At 44.5% G+C, this 16,430-nt stretch overlaps 1 protein-coding gene across 1 annotated transcript in view; it reads left to right on the top strand.

Moving 5' to 3' along the window:
* The window catches only part of LOC121533015 (keratin, type I cytoskeletal 18-like), a 28,973-nt gene extending 12,993 nt beyond the window's left edge, over window positions 1–15,980 (top strand). The window contains exons 6-10 of the mRNA XM_041838782.2: window positions 2,447–2,581; window positions 3,166–3,386; window positions 6,049–6,308; window positions 7,652–7,754; window positions 15,393–15,980. Coding sequence (XP_041694716.2) covers window positions 2,447–2,581; window positions 3,166–3,386; window positions 6,049–6,308; window positions 7,652–7,754; window positions 15,393–15,624 — 951 coding nt within the window. The 3' untranslated portion in view covers window positions 15,625–15,980. The remainder of the gene's footprint in view (window positions 1–2,446; window positions 2,582–3,165; window positions 3,387–6,048; window positions 6,309–7,651; window positions 7,755–15,392) is intronic.
* Window positions 15,981–16,430: the final 450 nt, after the last annotated feature.

The following is a 16,430-nucleotide window of genomic DNA, read 5'->3' as shown; positions in this document are numbered from 1 at the left end:
TGATATGTGGTAAGAGAAGAGGAGTTGGTTTATTTTGATTTGTTGTATTGAATTAGTCGGAGCTCTGAGGTGGTCTGAGGTCTGAGATTTACCTCTATCCCTCTTTCTCTCTCTCCTTCTCTTTCTCTCTCCTTCCCTCTTTATCCCCATAACACCCCTCCACATACATAAAGGTACCCCATAGACAGTCTATTACCTTGAAGAAGAGATAAACTTTTACTACGATATTGAAACGCTGCTCCGTACAACCTCTTTAGATATTGATACGTCGTAAACCACAACCGCAGCATTGTAATACGCCACTTAAAACGGGCCTCTCTGATCTGCTTACTGCTAAGTACACCGCAGCCCGTCTGGTGTTCAACCTTCCCAAGTTCTCTCACGTCACCCCCCTCCTCCGCACACTCCACTGGCTTCCAGTTGAAGCTCGCATCCGCTACAAGACCATGGTGCTTGCCTATGGAGCAGTGAGGGGAACGGCACCTCTGTACCTTCGGGCTCTGATCAGTCCCTACACCCAAACGAGGGCATTGCGTTCATCCACCTCTGGCCTGCTGGCTCCCCTTCCTCTGCGGAAGCATAGTTCCCGCTCAGCCCAGTCAAAACTGTTCGCTGCTCTGGCACCCCAATGGTGGAACAAGCTCCCTCACGACGCCAGGACAGCGGAGTCACTCACCACCTTCCGGAGGCATTTGAAACCCCACCTCTTTAAGGAATACCTGGGATAGGTTAAAGTAATCCTTCTACCCCCAAATTGTAAAGTGGTTATCCCACTGGCTATAGGGTGAACGCACCAATTGGTGAGTCGCTCTGGATAAGAGCGTCTGCTAAATGACGTAAATGTGCCCTTGAGCAAGGCACTTAACCCTAATTGCTCCTGTAAGTCGCTCTGGATAAGAGCGTCTGCTAAATGACTAAAATGTAAAATGTAATGTAAATGTACTTATAAGGCATCAGCTGAGGACAATATTATTTTCAGACTTTGAAATAGGAGCATTTGGATTTCAGTTGAAAAGGAGAACTTGCATTTGGCATGTAGCCTATAGCCACCTTCCATAGCTGTTGTTTTCGACAACATCACATCAGATGGGGACAGTATTTCAGGCTTTGAAATAGTAGCATTTTGATTTCAGTTGAATAGGGAATAGGATATATTTAGCAAATGACCTATGACTTCCTCTCATAGCTATGTTGTTTTCAACAACGACACAGCCCGTCTGGTCAGTTTTGCTTATTACCCATGAGATTATATTTCAGCTCATATTTCAGGTTTTGAAATAGGAGTATTTCTGTTTCAATCGAGTAGGGGGAATAGAATGAGTCACTCATCATGGCTGTGTTGTTTCCGTCTGGTCAGTTTTGCCGTCTGTGGCACACTGGTTGCATCCCAATTGGCACCTTATTCCTTAGATAGTGCACTACTTTTGACCGGGGCCCATAGGGCTCCGGTCAAAAGTAGTGTAATTTTAGGGAATAGGGTGCCATTTGGGATGCAACCAGTGACTTTGATGTGTCAAGCTTGATTAAGCACCTTGGCCCATGGCTGCAGGCAGGCAGCGACTGGTACTTAACCAGCGTCTGCTCTACAGAATGACTTTGTTTGTTGCCCTCCTAGTTAGAGCCCCGTTATGTCAGAGTGGACTGGAGTCTGGAGCAGAATACAGCCCTGTTACAGCCTGGTTCCAGATCTGTCGGGGAAGCAGAGTTGGCTAAAGCACATACTGTACAAACTGTATGGGACGAGGCTAACTAGCTATTATGTTATGCTTCTTACTGTAAAATTACTGGTTAGGGTTCCAATTTACAATAAGTGCCCCTAATACATGGTTATTTACATGGTAATTACAGAATAATATTATGAAGTCCACAGTTTTGTGGAATCCACTGAGAACAAGTTAAAGTTTCATGTTTAACTAACAACCTTGATTCAACATGTTTGTGCCCTGTGGGGAATCTGCGGGGAAAATGATTACAGGTAGATTCATCAAGGTGTGAAGCCTATTTACAATGTGTCATCAAGTTTAAGTCTTGGTTTAGAGTTGTTTTACTTTGTGTACCTGTTAGTTCATTAGTTCATGTTAATGTCTAGGGTGTCAGATTACCCACATCAACCTGTTCCATCTGTGCCCGGAATCCTCTGGCTGTGTGCCAATGTGTGTGGGTGCCAGTTTCTATGGGTGTGTGTGGGTACCAGTTTTTATGAGTGTGTGTGGGTGCGAATTTGTACGAGTGTGTGTGTGTCCCAGAGTTCCATGCGAACTGTTCCTGTTTGTGTGAACGTCAGCATCTATCTCCATCAGAACTTTATTTTTGTGTTCTTCCATGTGAATGATGTGTGTGTGTTTGTGTGTAGGTGCATGCATGCATACTTGCGTGTGCACGTGTAGGTGTATGTGTGTGTGTTTGTGTGTGTGTGTGTTATCTGACCTTCTTCTCTCTACCCCAGCTCAATGCAGAAGAGGCAGCATGGGCCCAGGTGAACCTCGGCGGGGCTGCCCTGAGGGAGGCGCGGGCAGAGCTAGCCGACGCCAGGAAACAGTGGCACTGCCTGCAGGTGGAGATAGAGTCCCTACATGCTCTGGTGAGCGCACACACACACACACACACACACACACCGCGCACACACATGCACACACACACCACACCACTATAGCCTCTGCATTGTGGCAGACACATTCCCATCTCTGCCAAACACCCGTAATGGATCAGTAGAGTTTGGAGAACATTCACCTTGATTGATTGTGAAAACACTATTGGTGATTCTCTCACTCTTGTTCTCTTGCCCCGTCCCCTCTACCCCATCCCCTCTCACTCTTGTTCTCTTGCCCCGTCCCCTCTCACTCTCTCTTCTGTTCCACCTTCTGTGTCATCCTCTCATCCCCTTTTGTCCCGATCGACCCTCTCTATCATATTCCCTCTTTTCCCTCTACGCTGTCCTCACTCTCCATCACTGTTCTCCACCTTTTACATCCCCTCTCTCTCCACCTCTCCATTTTTACAATTCTTTCATCTCTCTGATCCTGCTATTTTCCACTCTCCCCTCTCTCCTCCATCTCCTCTGCCATTTCTCTCCCTTTTCTACCTGCTCCCTCTCTCCTCTCTCTGTCCCACATCATTTTATCCTGTCTACCCTCTCTCCTCCCTCCCCCTCCTTCCCCTCACCAGGAGAAAGGTCTAGAGAGTTCCCTCCACCACACCCAGCGTCAGTACTCCAGCCAGCTGCAGGGCCTGTCCCAGGTCATCCAGGGCCTGGAGGGCGAGCTGGAGCAGATGAGGGGGGGTCTGGCCACGCAGCGAGAGCGTCACGGCCAGCTGCTCAATACCAAGATGAGGCTGGAGAGAGAGATCGCCACCTACAGGCGCCTGCTGGAGCGCGAGGAGGGCAGGTGAGGGGGCCAACGGTCACAGAAATGGAATCCTGGGACAGATGTAGCAGAGGTGGTTTGGTAAACTACATGGTGATGAGTATCCTTTCCTGAGATGTAACTGTAGCCCCCAGAGCAAAAGGCTTTACTCTAGAATTGAGCAGCTGAGCTAAGTTAGATTTCTGGTCAATTAAACAGACATAGATGCACACAGATGAATACGCACCTACTAAGGGTGAGATAGTTGATATAAAGGTATTAAATGATGAAACAGTTTCATGCTACAGGGCATATTCACCACAATGTGCTGGCAGGTCTTCATCCTAAACCGTAAACCTGAACTATAAATAAGAACCATAAAGTGCTGAGCGGTACAAAATGCCATGACCCAAAATGATCTTCTGCTTAAAGAGTGAAGATGGCTGAAATAAACAGGCAGGATATGTTTTCGTACAATATTATAATGTCCAAAAATAAATTGTATCTCATTGAAGTTCTTAACAAGACAGTGAAGGAACTTGAAGTTATTTTACTAGAGAAACTTCTTGAGGGCACTATACCTTTTAAAGAATAGGGATCGAAAGTAAAGGTGTTGAATCATTAGTCAGTATGAGAAAGATGATCTCAGGACCTGTGAGGACATGAGGAAGGGTGGTTGCAAATTAAACGAAATTAAGATGCCCCAGTTGCTTTTAACAGAACATGAAAACTTGCTATAAAAACTCTCCCATGAGGGTCCCACACCTATAATGAGCCATCTTTTGTTTCCCATGCATATGCAGACAGTCAAAACCTCATCACCAAACACATCAAATACATAGGAAAGCACCACCTTGTTCCCAAAAATGTTCAATGAAATTAAACATCCAAAAACCATCCAAAAGGAGCTTAAAGGGTGAAGGTAATTTAAAAAAGGATTCCTCTTAATCTACCACTTTGTTTCTCTGTCAAAACAGCTCGATTTATGTGTTGAGTCTTTCTCTTTTGTTGAGGAGTGTGACAGATGGCTTTCTTTACTGTTGCAGCTTAAGAAAGTCTTATCTGCATAGAGAATCAAAAATAATTGTAGGTTGAGACAGAGATGTTCTGGCGGCGACTCAATATAACAGTTGGTTACTGGTTACTGGAAATTCACCAGACTTGTGCTAATGTACACTGAGTATTCAAAACATTAAGGACACCTGCTCTTTCCATGACATAATCTGACCAGGTGAATCCAGGTGAAAGCTATGATCTCTTATTGATGTCACGTGTTAAATCCACTTCAATCAGTGTCGATGAAGGGGAGGAGACAGGTTTAAGAAGGATTTTTAAGCCTTAAGCAGGGTATGGTATTAGGTGCCAGGTTTGTGTCAAGAACTGCAATGCTGCTGGGTTTACTTACGCTCAACAGTTTCAAGAATCAAGAATGGTCCACCACCCAAAGGACATCCAGCCAACTTCATACAACTGGGGGGGAGGGGGGGGGGGCAACACAATATTAGGAATGTGTCCTTAATGTTTTGAGACAGACAGACAGACAGACAGACAGACAGACAGACAGACAGACAGACAGGCAGACAGGCAGACAGGCAGACAGGCAGACAGGCAGACAGACAGGCAGGAAGGAAGGCAGACATGCGGGAAGACAGACAGGCAGACAGGCAGGAAGACAGGCAGGCAGGAAGACAGACAGACAGGCAGACAAGCAGGAAGACAGACAGGCAGGAAGACAGACAGGCAGACAGACATACAGACACACAGACAGACAGACAGACAGACAGACAGACAGACAGACAGACATGCAGGAAGACAGGCATGAAGATAGGCAGACAGACAGGAAGACAGGAAGACAGACAGACAGACAGACAGATAGGCAAACACACATGCAGGAAGACAGGCAGGAAGACAGGCAGACAGACAGCAAGACAGACAGGCATACAGACAGACATGCAGGAAGACAGGCAGACAGACAGACATAAAGGCAGACAGACACATTCCCCTGCATTGTGTGTACAGATATAAGAGAGTTTTAAAGGACCAGCTGTTCTGTACCAGACAGCCCCACATTCACCTCTTAACCTCATGGCTTTCGTTCAGATATTTAATGTTGGTTCCTCTTAACATCAAGGTTGGTTTTATTAGGGAAGATTCCATTCGATTTACAGGCCTACAGATTATACTCAATTATCATCACTGAGGCATTCACAGGATGGTCACACGAATGCATTCAAGCACAGACAGTTCACGGCCATAATGTTTGTACATCGCAGATCTGTCCCTCAATTTAGCACCCCAGCAGACCTCATAATTATGTTTTTATTACCACCTTTTATTTATCTGGGAAGTGCCCGCATGATCTAGTTTTATGACCATCCAGGTTGAGTAAGGTGACGCTCGATGATGCATCCTAGAGCTTCTCCCAGTCTATTGGATTTATATCTATATTCTCAGAAGATCACAATGCACTCGCTCAACTCAAGATGCCAGGCTCTGTATTGTATCAATCTGCTATGTCATTTCATGATTCGGATGTGCTGACCACACTATAAGATATCCTTCCGCCCGCAATTTCTTTGAGTGCACAGAAATGGCTAAAGTTATCCATCAAATAGGTAGACAGCATCTGAAACAGCTGCCGAAGGAGTGTCCCGACACAGATTCCATTGGGACCTACTCACCATGTTTCCTCATCTATTCACAGGTACCCAGGTGGGCGTAACGGACAGGTGATGGGGCTACGGCGCTGGAGGGGCCCCATAAGAGAGCCAGGCCCTATAGGGGAGGAGCCCAAGGAGAATGGAGTGGAGGAGAACGGCCTCAGTGACCCCGCGGTGACCCCTGAGGAGCCACTGTCCGAGCCCCTGCCTGAGCGACCCCAGCGGTGGTCTGTGACGGAGAACGGTCTGAGGAAGAGCCCTGCGCTAACGCTGCATAGGCAACAGAGCCTGGTCATCCTCACAGGTGGGGGACATGGTCAGGCACATACACACATAGAATGTTCACGGTCATATACACACTCATATACACACAATCAGGCAGGAGTACCACACACACACACTCATACAGTATGCTAAATGCACTATATATACAAAAGTATGTGAACACCCCTTCAAATTAGTGGATTCGGCTATTTCAGCCACACCTGTTGCTGACAGGTGTATAAAATCCAGCACACAGCCATGCAATCTTCATCGACAAACATTGTCAGTAGAATGGCCGTCCTGAAGAGCGCAGTGATTTTCAACGTGGCACCGTCATAAGGAAGTCACCTTTCCAACAAGTTCGTCAAATTTCTGCCCTGCTAGAGCTGCCCCGGTCAATTGTAAGTGCTGTTATTGTGAAGTGGAAACATCTAGGATCAACAACGGCTCAGCCACAAAGTGGTAGGCCACACAAACTCACAGAACAGGACTGCCGAGTGCTGAAGCGCATAGTGCGTAAAAATAATCTGTCCTTGTTTGCAACAATCACTACTGAGTTTCAAACTGCCTCTGGAAGCAACATCAGCACAAGAACTGTTCGTCGGGAGCTTCATGAAATGGGTTTCCATGGCCGAGCAGCCGCACACAAGTCTAAGATCACCATGCGCAATGCCAAGCGTCAGCTGGAGTGGTGTAAAGCTTGCCGCCATTGACTCTGGAGCAGTTGAATGGCGTTCTCTGGAGTGATGAATCTGGGTTTGGCGGATGCCAGGAGAACGCTACCTGCCCCAATGCATAGTGCCAACTGTAAAGTTTGGTGGAGGAGGAATAATGGTGTGGGGCTCTTTTACATGGTTCGGGCCCCTTAGTTCCAGTGAAGGGTAATCTTAATGCTACATCATACAATGACATTCTAGACAATTCTGTGCTTCCAACTTTGTGGTAACAGTTTGTGGAAGGCTTTTTCCTGTTTCAGCATGACGATGCCCTCGTGCACAAAGCGAGGTCCATACAGAAATGGTTTGTCGAGATCGGTGTGGAAGAACTTGACTGGCCTGCACAGAGCCCTGACCTCAACCCCATCGAACACCTTTGGGATGAATTGGAACGACAACTGCAAGCCAGGCCTTATCACCCAACATCCGTGCCTTACCTCACTAATGCTCTTGTGGCTGAAGGTCCCTGCAGCAATGTTCCAACATCTAGTGGAAAGCCTTCCCAGAAGTGTGGAGGCTGTTATAGCAGCAAAGGGGGGACCAATTCCATATTAATGCCCATGATTTTGGAATGAGATGTTCGACAAGCAGGTGTCCACATACTTTTGGTCATGTAGTGTCTGTGTGTGCAACCAATCAAATTTGATTTTATTTGTTTTATGTGCAGAGCCAGAGCGAGACAACGATCTGAGAATTTCCACAGTGAAGACCCAGGAGATCCTCCAAGGCAACATGGTGCGGGAGAGTGCAGAGGGTACCGGCACCGTGGAGTAAGTATTGATCAGACCTAGGGCTGTTGCGGTGACCGTATTACCGCCACACTGGCGGTCACGAGTCATGAAGGCAGTCAAATTCCACGTGACCATTTAGTCATGGTAATTAGGCTTCTCCAAGCTCTGATGCTGCTGATGGTCATTAGTAGCCTACCAAACTTGCTAACTGCCTGGTACTCAGCACTCTATTGTCCTTCTAATCACTCTGACATCAATGAGAGCCCATGAGCTCATGTTGCGCAACATTTCTATAGGCTATGCAATTGTGTGAGAAAAAACAGAGTGATGGCCTCTATTAAAAAGAGGATCACATCAGCTTTCTATAGGCTAGGCCTACTATATTTATTTCTCAGCTTTCCTAATATTAAGCACATTGCTTCTCTTTATAACAGGAGTATAGCCTACCTGGCTGGCATAAAAATGAACCACGGGAATCGTGTCCTCCATTCGCAATTTAAGTGCAATTAAGTGCATGTATTTTTACCCCTGCCCCAGGTGCATAATAATGGTCCATTATAAATCAAAACAAATTTCACACATATATTATTTAGTATCTGTAAAGACAAGATTAAATCAAGAATAGTCTGATGGGTGACAATATTAGCCTATCACTTGTGAATTATATATTATCACTTGTGAATGATGCCCAGCATAAGAAACAATGCCTTTTTTTTTGCGACTTTTTCTAATCATAGTCGCACACCTCATGCAGCCTAGCCCATAGGCCTATACAGTGCCTTGCAGAAGTATTCATCCCCCTTGGTGTTTTTCCTATTTTGTTGCATTACAACCTGTAATTTAAATTGATTTTTATTTGGATTTCATGTAATGGACATACACGAAATAGTCCAAATTGGTGAAGTGAAATGAAAAAAATTACTTGTTTCAAAAAATTCAAAAAAATTAATAACAAGTGGTGCGTGCATATGTATTCGCCCCCTTTGCTATGAAGCCCCTAAATAAGATCTGGTGCAACCAATTACCTTCAGAAGTCACATAATTAGTTAAATAAAGTCCACCTGTGTGCAATCTAAGTGTCACATGATCTCAGTATACAGTTGAAGTCGGAAGTTTACATACAACTTAGCCAAATACATTTAAACTCAGTTTTTCACAATTCCTGACATTTAATCCTAGTAAAAATTCCCTGTCTTAGGTCAGTTAGGATCACCACTTTATTTTAATGTGAAATGTCAGAATAATAGTAGAGAGAATGATTTATTTCAGCTTTTACTTCTTTCATCACATTCCCAGTGGGTCAGAAGTTTACATACACTCAATTAGTATTTGGTAGTATTGCCTTTAAATTGTTTAACTTGGGTCAAACATTTAGGGTAGCCTTCCACAAGTTTCCCACAATAAGTTGGGTGAATTTTGGCCCATTCCTCCTGACAGAGCTGGTGTAACTGAGTCAGGTTTGTAGGCCTCCTTGCTCGCACACGCATTTTCAGTTCTGCCCACAGATTTTCTATAGGATTGAGGTCAGGGCTTTGTGATGGCCACTCCAATACCTTGACTTTGTTGTCCTTAAGCCATTTTGCCACAACTTTGGAAGTATGCTTGGGGTCATTGTCCATTTGGAAGACCCATTTGCGACCAAGCTTTAACTTCCTGACAGATGTCTTGAGATGTTGCTTCAATATATCCACATAATTTTCCTTCCTCATGATGCCATCTATTTTGTGAAGTGCACCAGTCCCTCCTGCAGCAAATCACCCCCACAGCATGATGCTGCCACCCCCGTGCTTCACGGTTGGGATGGTGCTCTTCGGCTTGCAAGCCTTCCCCTTTTTCCTCCAAACATAACGATGGTCATTATGGCCAAACAGTTCTATTTTTGTTTCATCAGACCAAAGGACATTTCTCCAAAAAGTAAGATCTTGTCCCCATGTGCAGTTGCAAACCGTAGTCTGGCTTTTTTATGGCGGTTTTGGAGCAGTGGTTTCTTCCTTGCTGAGCGGCCTTTCAGGTTATGTCGATATGGGACTCGTTTTACTGTGGATATTGATACTTTTGTACCTGTTTCCTCCAGCATCTTCACAAGGTCCTTTGCTGTTGTTCTGGGATTGATTTACACTTTTAGCACCAAAGTACATTCATCTCTAGGAGACAGAATGCGTCTCTTTCCTGAGCGGTATGACGGCTGCGTGGTCCTATGGTGTTTATACTTGCGTACTATTGTTTGTACAGATGAACGTGGTACCTTCAGGCGTTTGGAAATTGCTCCCAAGGATGAACCAGACTTGTGGAGGTCTACAATTATTTTTCTGAGGTCTTGGCTGATTTCTTTTGATTTTCCCATGATGTCAAGCAAAGAGGCACTGCGTTTGAAGGTAGGCCTTGAAATACATCCATGACATCATTTTCTGGAATTTTCCAAGCTGTTTAAATGCACAGTCAACTTAGTGAATGTTAACTTCTGACCCACTGGAATTGTGATACAGTGAATTATAAGTGAAATAATCTGTCTGTAAACAATTGTTGGAAAAATTACTTGTGTCATGCACAAAGTAGATGTCCTAACCGACTTGCGAAAACTATAGTTTGTTAACAAGACATTTGTGGAGTGGTTGAAAAACGAGTTTGAATGACTCCAACCTAAGTGTGTGTAAACTTCCGACTTCAACTGTATATACACCTGTTCTGAAAGGCCCCAGAGTCTGCAACACCACTAACCAAAGGACCACCAAGCAAGCGGCACCATGAAGACCAAGGAGCTCTCCAAACAGGTCAGGGACAAAGTTGTGGAGAAGTACAGATCAGGGTTGGGTTATAAAAAAATATCTCAAACTTTGAACATCCCACGGAGTACCATTAAATCCATTATTAACAAATGGAAAGAATATGGCACCACAACAAACCTGCCAAGAGAGGGCCGCCCACCAAAACTCACGGACCAGGCAAGGAGGGCATTAATCAGAGAGGCAACAAAGAGACCAAAGATAACCTTAAGGAGCTGCAAAGCTACACAGCGGAGATTGGAGTATCTGTCCATTGGACCACTTTAAGCCGTACACTCCACAGAGCTGGGCTTTACAGAAGAGTGGCCAGAAAAAAAGCCATTGCTTAAAGAAAACAATAAGCAAACACGTTTGGTGTTTGCCAAAAGGCATGTGGGAGACTCCCCAAACATATGGAAGAAGGTACTCTGGTCAGATGAGACTAAAATTGAGCTTTTTGGCCATCAAGGAAAACGCTACAGTGGGGAGAACAAGTATTTGATACACTGCTGATTTTGCAGGTTTTCCTACTTACAAAGCATGTAGAGGTCTGTCATTTTTATCATAGGTACACTTCAACTGTGAGAGACGGAATCTAAAACAAAAATCCAGAAAATCACATTGTATGATTTTTAAGTAAGTCATTTGCATTTTATTGCATGACATAAGTATTTGATCACCTACCAACCAGTAAGACTTCCGGCTCTCACAGACCTGTTCGTTTTTCTTTAAGAAGCCCTCCTGTTCTCCACTCATTACCTGTATTAACTGCACCTGTTTGAACTTGTTACCTGTATAAAAGACACCGGTCCACACACTCAATCAAACAGACTCCAACCTCTCCACAATGGCCAAGACCAGAGAGCTGTGTAAGGACATCAGGGATAAAATTGTAGACCTGCACAAGGCTGGGATGGGCTACAGGACAATAGGCAAGCAGCTTGGTGAGAAGGCTACAACTGTTTGGGCAATTATTAGAAAATGGAAGAAGTTCAAGATGACGGTCAATCACCCTCGGTCTGGGGCTCCATGCAAGATCTCACCTCGTGAGGCATCAATCAGGGATCATGGGGAAGGTGAGGGATCAGCCCAGAACTACATGGCAGGACCTGGTCAATGACCTGAAGAGAGCTGGGACCACAGTCTCAAAGAAAACCATTAGTAACACACTACGCCGTCATGGATTAAAATCCTGCAGCGCACGCAAGGTCCCCCTGCTCAAGCCAGCGCATGTCCAGGCCTGTCTGAAGTTTGCCTGTCATCTGGATGATCCAGAGGAGGAATGGGATAAGGTCATGTGGTCTGATGAGACAAAAATATAGCTTTTTGGTCTAAACTCCACTCGCCGTGTTTGGAGGAAGAAGAAGGATGAGTACAACCCCAAGAACACCATCCCAACCGTGAAGCATGGAGGTGGAAACATCATTCTTTGGGGATGCTTTTCTGCAAAGGGGACATGACGACTGCACCGTATTGAGGGGAGGATGGATGGGGCCATGTATCGCGAGATCTTGGCCAACAACCTCCTTCCCTCAGTAAGAACATTGAAGATGGGTCGTGGCTGGGTCTTCCAGCATGACAACGACATGAAACACACAGCCAGGGCAACTAAGGAGTGGCTCCGTAAGAAGCATCTCAAGGTCCTGGAGTGGCCTAGCCAGTCTCCAGACCTGAACCCAATAGAAAATCTTTGGAGGGAGCTGAAAGTCCGTATTGCCCAGCGACAGCCCCGAAACCTGAAGGATCTGGAGAAGGTCTGTATGGAGGAGTGGGCCAAAATCCCTGCTGCAGTGTGTGCAAACCTGGTTAAGACCTACAGGAAATGTATGATCTCTGTAATTGCAAACAAAGGTTTCTGTACCAAATATTAAGTTCTGCTTTTCTGATGTATCAAATAATTATGTCATGCAATAAAATGCAAATTAATTACTTAAAAATCATACAATGTGATATTCTGGATTTTTGATAAACCTATGATAAAAATGACAGTCCTCTACATGCTTTGTAAGTAGGAAAACCTGCAAAATCGGCAGTGTATCAAATACTTGTTCTCCCCACTGTATGTCTGACGCAAACCCAACACCTCTCATCACCCCGAGAACACCATCCCCACAGTGAAGCATGGTGGTGGCAGCATCATGCTGTGGGGATGTTTTTCATTGGCAGGGACTGGGAAACTGGTCAGAATTGAAGGAATGATGGATGGCGCTAAAAACAGGGAAATTCTTGAGGGAAACCTGTTTCAGTCTTCCAGAGATTTGAGACTGGGATGGAGGTTCACCTTCCAACAGGACAATGACCCTAAGCATACTGCTAAAGCAACACGCGAGTGGTTTAAGGGGACCTCAATCCAAATGAGAATATGTGGTATGACTTAAAGATTGCTGTACACCAGCGTAACCCATCCAACTTGAAGGAGCTAGAGCTGTTTTGCCTTGAATGGGCAAAAATCCCAGTGGCTAGATGTGCCAAGCTTATAGAGACATACCCCAAGAGACTTGCAGCTGTAATTGCTAGAAAAGGTGGCTCTACAAAATATAGACTTTGGGGGGGTGAATAGTTATGCACACTCAAGTTTTCTGTTTTTTTGTCTTATTTCTTGTTTGTTTCACAATTTTATTAAATTGCATCTTCAAAGTGGTAGGCATGTTGTGTAAATCAAATGATACAAACCCCCAAAAATCTATTTTAATTCCAGGTTGTAAGGCAACAAAACAGGAAAAATGCCAAGAGGGGTGAATACTTTCGCAAGCCACTGTATGTTTTAATAAGGTTTGTATCATAACTAAAGTGGCCAAATAACTTCTTAAAATTAAGCACATTAATCCACTTTACAAGGGGTGTAGAGCCTAACTGGCATACAAGTTTGGGGAAGATAATTTTCACCATAAAAATGCACCTTATAATAAAGGCATTACATGCGTAATCGCATTTGCGGTCACTTTTGAAAATGGTGTTTTCCCGCTAATGGAACATTTGTGCTTATAGCCTACTGCCCTGTGCGCATTGCTGCGCTTATAATTTAAAGAAATAGCCTAATAATTTATCAACATTTTAAGATAAACGTTCTGATCTGTTGCATCAGCCTCATTGCCTAAAAACGTTTTTTTGATGCTAGTGGTTGTATTAATTTGGGATCTATCGCATCCCACAACTGTCGCACAGAATAGAATAGGTCAACTTTTGTACTATAGGGGATAGTAGATTGACATAGGCTAGTGCTTTTGCCATTTGTTAGGCCTACTCATCTTGTTGGCTGACGAAAAGTAAATGTGGACAGTTCTTCCAATATCTTCAATATGCACCTCGGAATTGGATAAGGACACGCGCAGTCCCCGATGTGTCTGTCTTCACTTGTAGCCTGTGAGAAAGACCCGATCACGTGATGGAGAGCCATGTGAGTGAGAGGTGCTTTGGAGCAGGCAGCACTTAGGGAGAAGGGAATTATAATTATTATATTTAGCCCAAGGGCACAGCTGCAACATGGTCAACTCAGAGTATGCTATTCTGTTCTTCTGAAACAGACTACATTTTCTTCATATCATGTTTCTTTAGACCTGTCTAAAATAAATAATGAATTTATTGTGAAGGTATAGGCTATATTACATGGATTTATTAGACTTTTTAAAATATATATGTTCCAAAGGTCTGCATCAGTGGCTTGTAGGCTATGTGTGGAAGCCAGGAGATGCTAAAATTGTTTATGTTAATTAACGGTCAATTACCGTGAGACCGGCAGTTATTTGCGCTGACAAGATTTTGTGACCACCACAGCTCTAATCAGACCTATTAATCGTGATCGTTGTCCCAATGTCACCACCACGCCTGGTTCAGGTAGTGTGAAGAGTAATCGTTCCTTAGTGTCAGAAAGTATCAACTACGATGAAGGGAGCAGTGATGCTTTACTTATGATGTTATTCAATAGACTAGGGATAACTTTTCAAACTGTCAAATGAGGTATTCTAAATATAATTCAGGACAAATTGAAGGTTTTTTACCACATTAGGTAGCAGCTGAATGCATCTTTCACATGAAGCACCTTTCAGTTTGTATTGTGTTTGTTCGACTAATAATGGCAGCAATAGACACACTCATATTCCCTCCCTGGTAACATCTAGTCTGAGAGACAAGATGTGCAGACATGCACGTGCACACCCACACCCACACCCACACCCACACACACACACACACACACACACACACACACACACACACACACACACACACACACACACACACACACACACAGGGAAGTATCTCTGCATGCCTAAGCCAGGAGTGATTAACAATTTATTCAGTTGCGAAATTTGGCATGAGCTGTCGGTCTGGGGGTTGTTGGGAATATTTCTCATTGAGAGACATTCGTTAATGAGCTCCATTAGATGTGGAGACACCGGCGTCTCCCAAGAGGGAGTGGCGTCTGTCATTCCTAAATTCTTTGTGTATACATCAGGTGTTAAAACCACACACTGTACCAACTGGGATGGGAACGGCCGCATAAATATTTTTGCTTTCAGAGTCATCGTCGCCCTCTGACACGCCACCCCCGGTGTCTGGTGCTTAAGCTGTTCTTTTACTAACTGTGTCATCTCGTGAACTTTCCTTAACTCTGAATGAGATAATTATTACAATTAACTGTACAATCATTGCGTGTGTTTGGGAGGGGTTCTCTGACTTATACTTTTTACTGTAAAAATCCCACCCATACAATCATATCGGACCAATCATCAGTTAGAGATACCATATTAGGATATAACCCTGGTTTACTGTGGCCAGGGTACACTTCAAAACACCAGCTTTGTAAAGGATTGTTTGTTTGATTGTTCCTATACATGTACTCTACGTTTCCAGTTGTAGTCTAGCATCTATTGCATTTTAAAACCTAACCCATTGTTTTCCCAAACACCCCACCCAGGACGGACAGGATCGACAAGGTGATTAAGCAGTGGGAGGGCTCCTTCTTCAAGGGGAACCCCAAGCTGCGGAAGAAGTCTGTGTCGCTACGCTTCGACCTGCACATGGCGGCGGCAGATGAGGGCTGCGCCCAGACCAAGCAGGACAGCCTGCCCGACGTGGAGGTCCGCCTGGTGATGAAGAGGTCCCGCAGCATCCCCACCATCGCGGCAAATGTCGAGGCAACAGTATAGTCGAGGCAACAGTATACCTATCATTGATAGGTGATATCATCATTGAATCGCCTCCCTCATAAATGTCGTGCTCTGGCAACAGCATCCCTACCCTTGACAGTGATATCACAATGAGATCAGCATTGTTTCCCATTGAGCTAGGTTGAAGATGGGAAGGTTAAGACAATGAAGTAATTCCATGCGGAAGCGTTTGAAAATAAACACCTTCATCGGACCGACCAGCTCCATTAATAAATATTAGCACCATTGCTAACAAGCAACGCTCGTGTCATGAATTACAAAGAGTTATGAAATATTATAAACTGGGTTGTTCGAGCCCTGAATGCTGATTGGCTGACAGCTGTGGTATATCAGACCATATACCACGGGTATGACAAAACATTTATTTTTTCTGCTCTAATTACGTTGGTAACCAGTTTATAATAGCAATAAGGCACCTCAGGGGTTTGTGGTATATGGCCAATATACCACGGCTAAGGGATGTGTCCAGGCACTCCACGTTGCGTTGTGCATAAGAACAGCCCTTGGGTGTGGTATATTGGCCATATACCACACCTCCTCGGGCCTTATTGCTTAATTAGAATCCTCTTGTATTAATCTGTATATTTTGAACCTAGCCATTGACCAGAGTGGTATTGTCATGTCATCAAAGTTCCTGCAACTCCACTATCACCCACAATCATCATTGTGACATCAGCATTACCTGCAGCCGTTTTGCAACCCCCATGACCAAACCATCCCAGTGACATCCACACGAGACCACATGAGGGGTTAATGTGTGATACAGAAAATAAGTGAATGTAATT

Source organism: Coregonus clupeaformis, chromosome 38, assembly GCF_020615455.1.
Source record: "Coregonus clupeaformis isolate EN_2021a chromosome 38, ASM2061545v1, whole genome shotgun sequence".
In the NCBI taxonomy this organism is placed as follows: domain Eukaryota; kingdom Metazoa; phylum Chordata; class Actinopteri; order Salmoniformes; family Salmonidae; genus Coregonus; species Coregonus clupeaformis.
This window is presented reverse-complemented; position numbering and strand designations above follow the sequence as displayed.